Here is a 9,475-nt window from a genome sequence, read left to right as displayed (position 1 = left end):
CATTATTTTAGTTATATTATTTACATTTTTGTTATTATTAAAATTTTGAGAAGAATTTTATTATATAATTTATTGTTGTGCCTATGCGTATGTACAACAACATGAGCAACATAGTGGTATCGCTCATATGTGTTGAACCTAAGGTCACTCGTCCAAATCCCCGTCCTCCTTCTTAGCAATCCCACATCAAAATTTGATTAAGGAATAAAATGACTTTAAAGTGCCTATTCACCCATGACATAAGCAGCATGAGCGGTGACCTAAGTTATAGCCCATCTTCACATAAGATGCGTAAAAATATTGTTGAAAGACTTTTGAGGTTAAAACATTCTAGAAAGAAAAGATTGGGGTTTAGACTTTTGAGGCTAAAACATTCTAGAAAGAAAAGATTGGGGCTACTCTATTTGACATTGAATTTAATAAATTATAACGAGTTTAATAAATTATGAAATTTTAAACAATTGTAAGAATGTTCTAGAATTTCTAAGGACTTAGAGGGTTCTATATTGCTATTTGAGTGTTCATATAAGCAAAGACCTCATTAAGACCTCATTTGATTGAGACATGAGTCTTGAAAGTCATCAAACCTTTCATAACATTCTCATAAAAGCTTGTATTCTTTGAACTCACAAAGTTTGTCTTTCTTTATGCATTTCTAGCTTCCAAGCTTGCAAAATATTTCTAGTATCATTGGAATAGACTAATCTTGTAAACTCAACTGACTTGAATGATCTAATTAATACATAAGTTGCTTAGGAAAAAAAAAAAAAAGGCAAATAACATTGAGCTTGAGAGATTATAAAATTATAAGATAGAGCCAAATCATAGTGTCTAGTTAATGCCAAACCCAAGTTACGTCAATTAGGTTAAACCCACAACTTCGAGAGTATCGACCTCGAACCAACGTGGGACATCTTTTTAATAATAGCTTTAGGGGAAGAAAACAATTGAGACAATTATCAGCATCAACACCTCCAAAAACAGAAAAGAAAAAAAATCCCATTTATTATTATTAGTCCAAGTGCTTTGCCTATTTTTAGTTACACGACTCACTAGCATCGGTTACACATAGCTTCCTTGCATGCAAGGGCTTGGCTCTTATCCATAGAAGGAATCTCATTCACTCTCCTTCCTGAGCATAAATTAGGCCGTAAATTTCTCTCAATTCAAGCTAAACTATTCGGGTCTCTTTCAGTTTCGGTTCGAGTTTGAGAGAGCAATGAAGGGAAAAAGTGTGACCCAATGTGCAGAACATCTAGAGGGTTTAATCAAAGGGAAAGAAGCAGCTAAAGGTAAATATTTTCATCGTCTGTTTCTGTTTTTGAAATTCGATTCATCGTAAATTTGGTTGATTCCCCACCGATCATGCTTGGTTCTTTCCTTGCTTGATATATTGGGGTTCCGGAGTTTGGGTTGGTAACGCCGGTAGCTTGGGGTGAGGGTCCATGAGTTGATATTTAGTTTTGAGAAGGAGACGAAAGCTGCATGTCTTCAATCATCCCTCACAAACATTATCTACTACATATGAAAATGAGGAAACAAAATTGAGTGAAAGGGAAAGATTGGCACCCGAGTCTCAATTCCAGCACCTTTTTCATTCAACGGGTTGGCTACTTCCTTTATCATTATACTTTTTGATAATAAAAATTAAAGAGAGGGTGGCTAAATGTCAAAAATTGGGCTAAGGGTCTTGTAAGTCGGCCCAATCCAAGTCATTTTCATCTAAATGATCTAACCTTCTGATGGTGAGGTGGGGTTAGGTCCACCGTCCGCATACATCTCAACGGGACAAAATGTGGGACCACTCCAAGCCATCGCAAGTTCTTTTCCGGTGGACCTAATCTTGCCATCAAATCCCCCGAAACGGCGTCGTTTCGGTGGTCCCCGCTGTCATGACGCTCGTGGGCTCCCCATCAAGTCCCTTCCTTTCTGTGTCAAGTTAACCAAATAGAGTAGTCCCATCATCCAAAAATGTTTCAATGGAAGCACGCGCTCCCTAGGTTGGTCGTATTTCATCTTTGACTTGTTTGGTCCATTTGACGGTACGAGATCCATGTACTTCTGCTCCTCAGTACTACTCGATCGCTTCTCTCATCATTTGCTCAATTCTTTATTTGGCAAAATGCTGGAAAGTCAGAAACTTTACTTTGCACCCAAGGCTTTGCCCATAAAATGAGGATTATTTATGCTTTGAATTGACCAAAATGGCCCCCCGATAATGATTCTAATTTCTCGGTCCTTCATCTGCTTCTTCTCGGGCACTCAATGGTTGATGATTGAAGAACATCACAAATTTGGATGAGAGGATCTACTCTCTTTCTTTTTTGACGCTCACTTTATTGCCGTCGGATCACTTGGAGGGGCAGATATTTGGCATGCTCCCTCCAAAGACTACAGCCTCTCCCGACCAGGCCAAAATTATCCAAATTAGGGGCAATTGAGTCATTTCATTATGGTTGAAGGTCAATTACTCGACGGCAGGGGACAACGTTGCCCGCGAAGCAACCACTTCGAAACGGCGTCGTTTCAAACTGTTGCTGAAAGAAAAGACGCCATTTTATCTTATCCATCTTGCACACACCAAATACCGCCTTGTCAACATCACTTCCCCTTTCTCTCAGTTATCTTCGCACGCCGATTTTAATCAATCGCCGATCAGAAAAATATCTCCCTACAGCGAAACAAGTGAAATGAGTTCACGACTTCCAACCTTCTCTGCCACTCACTGAGTTTGAAAAACCGAGAGTTTCTTCTGGTTTGATCAGGAGCTGTGAAACGACGCCGTTGTCAGGTTCTCTGATGTGATCCGGTATTGCAGGACCAACTTGGAAATTGGGAATGGATAGATCGACGCTAGCACTGGGTCCTATCATGGACCTGCCGATCATGCACGACAGTGACCGGTACGATTTCGTCCGAGATATCGGTTCAGGAAATTTCGGAATCGCGAGATTGATGAGAGATAAGCTCACTAAAGAGCTCGTTGCCGTCAAATACATCGAGAGAGGTGATAAGGTGAGTTTTGGAATTTTCTATTGGTTTCAGTTCCCAATTGTGAACTTGTTTCAATTGGTTGTTGAACAGGGGCATATGACATTTATTTTCCATATTTAGTATTTCTTCAATTATTTGCCTTTTTTTTTTGCAATTAAAGTTTTCCAAATTTGCCGGATTTATGGTATATATTGGTACTTATTCATTTATTTTGGTTTTTGAGGACTGCTATTTCTACCAGTGATTGTGGTTCCTGCACAAAATTATGCTTCACAGAATTACCAAAATCGTTTGTGGAAATGGCAGTGCCCTTATTCTCTGTTTGGTTGTGAGAAACCGGAGGAAAAGAAAAGAGGAGGACATTTGAAGAGTGAAAACTCCATGCTTTTCGTTTTTGAGTTCCTTATTTGAAAAAACAAGAGCAAATCATACAAAATCTTGTTGATTATGTTAGTCAATTGAGGTTTTTTTTTTTGGTTTTCTGAAGAACCTGACAACCAAAACCATGAGACTTCTAGCCATTTTCCTCCGTTCTCTTTAAATTTCTTGGCACAACCAGTGTGTTGTCTATTTACCTGTTCTCATCATGAGCTATCATCAGGCCTATTATCATATGGTACATCATTATAAGATAAAAGTAATTCTTGAGTAGAAGGAGAAGTTGAAGAAGATGAATTCTCATTTCTCACACCTAAACAAAGTGGTATTTAGTAAGAAAATTTGGGTGATCTAGAATTAGACTGAAATTTGAATCCTGAAATTGGATTATCTGAAGCCAATTTAGATAGGCTATGATATCCACCTTGGTTATTTAATTTTATGAATATGTTTTAAAATGTGGATTTCTCATTATAATATTCTTTGTTGCAGATTGATGAAAATGTTCAAAGGGAAATAATTAATCATAGGTCTCTCAGGCACCCCAACATTGTTAGGTTTAAAGAGGTTTGATCATTTCTTATCTTTTATAATTTATAAAATGCTATTCTTTCCAGCATGGTGACCACCCATTCTGACTGATGCTGGGTGCTATTTTTCAAATTAACTAGTCAATGATGAGAATTTGTTTTCAAAAGAAAGGACAATACCTTGCAATGTCAGTTGGATTGGGGAACAGGAATGATGAGTCAGCTTTTGTAGCATCACTCTTTGTTATTGTACCTCTTTCAAAGTGGATGATAGCTAAATTTGCTATTACTTTCCTGGAAATCACACTTTAGGTCATATTAACACCAACCCATCTAGCTATTGTGATGGAATATGCTGCTGGTGGAGAGCTTTTTGAACGTATATGCAAGGCAGGGCGCTTCATTGAGGATGAGGTTCTTGATTCAACCCATTGGGTTTTTTCTTTTCTAGTTTTTGTGCTATTTCCATGGTTTCTTGACACTGGTTGCTTCTGCAGGCTCGCTTTTTCTTTCAACAGCTTATATCAGGGGTCAGCTATTGTCATGCAATGGTATTTGAGCTTTTCTTTTTTCTGAAAAAAGAAAATCTTGAAAATTTGTATTCCTTTATTCTACTAATTCCAATTATATAATTTATCTGACTTTTCTATATTCTTTTGATGAAGCAAATATGTCACCGGGACTTGAAGTTGGAAAATACTTTGTTGGATGGAAGCCCAGCTCCTCGTTTGAAGATATGTGATTTTGGGTACTCCAAGGTACTAACTGTCTTCATATTCCTGCTTCAGTTGGTGTCATTTCTGTGCTTATCTCCTGGAACTGGGCATTCCAAGGATGAGATGAAAATTTTCTTATATCCATCACTTGGTCACAGGTGTTCCTTTTAATATGTGAACTCCTGCTCTAGAATTACAATTCAGTGATTCTTGCTAAGTACCTTATAAGACTTGGGGTGATGAAACTTCTCTTCTATCATGATAAACTTTGGATGAGATTAAGACAAATTCAAGTGCTCTAGAAATTTAAAAGTTCCATTTACAATTTTAGTTTATAATGTTGTAAAAGAGGCAAAACAGTAAAGTTTACCATAAGAAAGTTCTAGCAGAACAAAATAATAAGTGTTCGTGGCTTAAATTTTCTAATTCAGGGCGTCACATTTACTTCTTTTCCAAAATATTTTCTAATCCATTTTATTGATGATTCAGTTTCTTGAAATATGGTTCTTGAATTTCCACACACACTCACATGTACATGCCTTCTACATGTTCCAAAGTTTTGAACCTCTAGGGACTTTCTCATCCTGAACTTCTTCTACCCCTGCTCTAGCTTTTTTACTTGTGAGGTATGCCAATTGTGTGATCTTACATGTTTAGCTATTTTAAATAAACTTTTAAGGGTTGATTGGAAACATTTGGGTTAGATTTAGCATCTGTACATCAGCATTCAATGGGTATTCAATCCCCTTTGTTCACGTTATCCTAGGATCATTATTATTTGCTCAAATCTGACAGTGGCACTTTTCTCAGTCTTCGGTGCTTCATTCACAACCAAAATCAACTGTTGGAACTCCTGCATACATTGCTCCAGAAGTATTAATGAGGCAAGAATACGATGGCAAGGTAAAACCATTTAATTTTACATCTTAATTTCAATTAAGCTTGTGCATTTTTCTAAGTTCTATCCATGAAACTTTAGCTTTATCAATAAAGATGTAGTAAGTTTTAATGTAGAACAAATTAATGAAGTATTTATATTGCTTATTGGTGAATCAGAGAAATTTGTGATAGCTATAGCAGAATGTGAAGTGGAAGTAGGTATGTGATATTCATTTAGTTTCTCTTGCTTTGTTTATCAGTCTTGTTGCAACGGACTGCAACAAATAGAGTTCTTATGCCTCTTCTTCTTTATCAGAAGCATCTACTGTCCATCTCATTATTTTCTTTTTCATTATAATTGAAGGATGCTTACCATCTATGTCACATGGTTTACTTTTTCTTAATCATTAACTTCAAGTGAACTTATTTAAAATCGTTTCTATCTAATTAATTTCCCATCAATAGTAAGAAAGAAACCAAATCTTTCATGGAAAACCCCTTCCAAGTCAAAACTAATTCAATTAAGTTAAAACAAGTAGAAGAGTTTTACAGAACTGTTAGATGATTAATCCCTTCTTGCTGGAATTGCTTCTATATTCCTTGTCCTTGGCTGTCCACAGTCCTGCAATACTTAATCCCCTTTTAGTGGGTCACTTCAAAACCCTCCGAGGAATGCAGCCCATGACTCCTTGAAATCACTCCAATCACTCACTTTCCTTGCAAGAGTGGCTTAGACGTTTGATTAATGTTTTTGAGATATAGGGTATGATTTTTCCGAACATGAAAATGATGAAAATTTAACCTTTTGAAAAATTCTAGAAAAGAATGATGAAGGACTTCTCTGCTTTTTGAACTTTTCTCTCTCCACTTCTATTATAAATGGAAGTTCTATACAATTTGGAAATGAAAGGTCAATAAACCAATCAAACATCATTTTGGAAGAATTTGGAACTGATATTATTGGTTGATCTCATATTTTACCGGTTGGCCATGTGGTGGTATTTGCAGTTGAAATGACCATTCAATCACATAAAGTACCATTCCATTGAACCATGTGTGGTATATGCAGTCATGGTGAACTCTTCAAATCAATAGATTGGGCTATGTATGTCCAGTAGAGTGCCCCTTGTAAAACTGTCTTGACCATTTCTCTGTTTTAAAAGATATTTTATGCAATTTAAAGAAACTGATTTTCTATCTTTAATGCAGAAACATACACATGTTTCTCATATACTTCGTTGAAATAATTTGATAACTGTGAACAACAAATTGATGATATGCATGCCCTTGAACAAGGACATCCGGGGTAAGAAAAACCCATGTTCACTAGATGGTTTTGACTTGACTTATCAGCAACTAAGATAATACTTTTACATCAACTAGAGTGCATTAGTGGGTTTATAGAACAAGAACATTGTAAGTTTGGTTTCTTAACATATCTGATATTTATTTTATTTCAAGATTTAAAGTTTTCTAGATATGACATGAATAAAAGCCAGTGTGGTCATCATCTATCAGATATATAATCTTTTATCATATGGGGTTTTTTTGTCTCCCCCTAATATCAGTCCAATTTTCATTTGGGCACGGACCTCAGCTTCTTTTTGGCTGTTGTGATAGGGATTGATAGATTTTTTCTATGGTGATTTATGTATATATTTATTTGAGTTTTTTATTCTGCTTGAGTGTCTTCCAGACACACAGTGTTTCATTATCTAATTATTCAAAGAATCAAATTTCTGGTTTGACTTTTACAAAAATTTCAGATTGCAGACGTGTGGTCATGTGGGGTAACATTATATGTTATGCTTGTTGGTGCATATCCTTTTGAGGATCCTGATGAACCCAAGGACTTCCGAAAGACAATACAAGTATTTCACTAGGCCTTATTATTGCATCATGAATCTGTGATATGAATCTCATCTGAAAATGCCCCTTATTATTTCATGCAGAGAATTCTCAGTGTTCAGTATTCCATTCCAAGCTCTGTTCAAATATCTACCGAGTGTCACCACCTGATCTCAAGGATATTTGTTGCTGACCCTGGAGCGGTTAGTAATGCTGGTTTCTCCAAAAACATAGTTTATTTTGCAGATAATCTTATGATTCCTCTTCCTCCCAACAGCTTGAGAAATTTGGATACCCTTCTAGATGCAATGATTTAGGTCCTGTTAAGATATCTTAGTTCATATGTGCTGCTCACCATCACCTTCTGTGGGTGGTAGCAAACATGGATGCTTTTTGAATGCAGGTGCTTGTGTGCATGAAGAGGAGCTCTTAAGATTGATCCTTTTTTGTCTCTATATAGCTGGAACCTTCTTGTTTCCTCTGGCCTAATTTTATCGATTTTCCAACTTATTATAAATAGCTATTATTTTGAATCATTGTTCATTATCAAAGCATCCAACTTCTGCTAAGAGGGATTCATTGTACTTCAATTATTACTTTTACAGAAGGGTGTCCTTGGAAAACTGGGTGCTTCAACTTCAAGGAATGATTTTGGTGGTCAATAGAATTTGTTCTACTGGAAGTTTTAAAAAGGGGAAAAAAAAGTGAGGCTGAAAATTTGGTTAGTTTCAGTTCAACTAAATATTTTTCAACTCTGTGTAAGTGGCTGGCCCTTCATTAAGTGGGTGATACCTTGCTTCCATGGGAATGTCTGTGCTAGGAAATCAAACAAAATGATTTTGATTGGAACATGATGTGGTTATTTCTATTGCTACCTTTATTACCATTAGATATTTATTTTTTGATAAAAAGTTGCCATCAAACCCACTCCAAATCTTGATGGAATCCTATTTAATCACTTCTTTTTGTTGCTTGGGCCACTTTTTTGGCACAAATACATATTGAACTTGTTCTTTTGCTAGTTTGGTCTTTGGTTTGAGCCTCATACTTCGGTTATTTACATGCAACAGAGGATTACAATTCCGGAAATCAAGAATCATGAGTGGTTTCTGAAGAACCTCCCTGCAGACCTCATGGATGAGAAGACAATAGGAAACCAGTTTGAAGAGCCTGATCAACCCATGCAGAGTCATGATGAGATCATGGCGATAATTTCTGAGGCCACTGTACCAGCACCAGGGGTCTATGGCCTTAATAGCTACATGACGGATGGCTTAGACATGGATGATGACATGGACTTGGAAAACGATTCAGACATCGATGTAGATAGCAGTGGAGAGGTAGTGTATGCAATGTGATGGGAACATGTATTTTGCCTCCTGAAAAGACAGCTGCCCCCAACTAGTAAAGCTCTTCTAGGCTTGTGGCTGTGTAGATTAAGCCAAGAAAATGCATGGTAGAATGTGTGGGAAATCACAGTAGATATTGCTCTAGGAAAGGAATCGTGGTTAATCTGTAATTCTCATTTACATTTTGGAGTTTGACATGTTCATAGTATGAAGCTTTTATCCCTTTTTTTGGGTGGGATATTTTAGTTTTATTACAAGAGGTGATAATAGGTTGTGGAAAATCTAGAGGCCATGTGACCACCCACCCCTCCTTCCCTTCCCCCTGGACTCTTGTTTATTTGTCATTTTTTACCTTCACCCTGTGTTTCTTGTTGTTTTATCTTTGCTTGTAAGGTATAAATATATATGTACACTTTGTACGATAGTGGTCTGTAGTTATTTATTTTCCTGTTGTGTTAAGTTCGGCAGTCTAGTCCCTTCATTTATTCTATGTTAGTTGTGTTCTAAGCTCTGAAGTATGTTCTTGAGATATGGTTTTTACTTTTGCTGAGCACCAGACGAGCATTAGCTCAATCACATCTGGTTGGCTTTGTTCTTCCATGTGGAGGGCGAGGTCTAAGAACCAAGATCTTTTGATGAGAAAATAGAGCTGGCAAATATTGGAATAGCTCTAACCCATTACATGTTTGAATTTATGTTGTCTGTCAAAGGTGCAGATTGGGCTACTTGTAATACTAGGCTCTATGCATGCTGGTCCCTCCTTGTTATGGTGCCAAGACAA

General features: G+C 36.8%; 1 protein-coding gene across 1 annotated transcript; it reads left to right on the top strand.

Moving 5' to 3' along the window:
• The first annotated feature begins 1,103 nt into the window (after positions 1 to 1,103).
• LOC100240941 (serine/threonine-protein kinase SRK2I) lies at positions 1,104 to 9,153 on the top strand. Its single transcript, XM_002264136.4, has 10 exons — positions 1,104 to 1,292; positions 2,819 to 3,015; positions 3,865 to 3,939; positions 4,215 to 4,316; positions 4,400 to 4,453; positions 4,568 to 4,660; positions 5,429 to 5,521; positions 7,264 to 7,368; positions 7,450 to 7,548; positions 8,416 to 9,153. Exons 1-10 carry the CDS (start codon positions 1,220 to 1,222, stop codon positions 8,701 to 8,703), a joined length of 1,179 nt encoding a protein of 392 aa, XP_002264172.3. The 5' UTR covers positions 1,104 to 1,219; the 3' UTR covers positions 8,704 to 9,153.
• The last annotated feature ends 322 nt before the right edge of the window (positions 9,154 to 9,475 follow it).

Source organism: Vitis vinifera, chromosome 7, assembly GCF_030704535.1.
Source record: "Vitis vinifera cultivar Pinot Noir 40024 chromosome 7, ASM3070453v1".
Classification (NCBI taxonomy): Eukaryota; Viridiplantae; Streptophyta; class Magnoliopsida; order Vitales; family Vitaceae; genus Vitis; species Vitis vinifera.
Note: the sequence above shows the minus strand (reverse complement) of the source record. Positions and strands in the feature narration are given on the sequence as shown.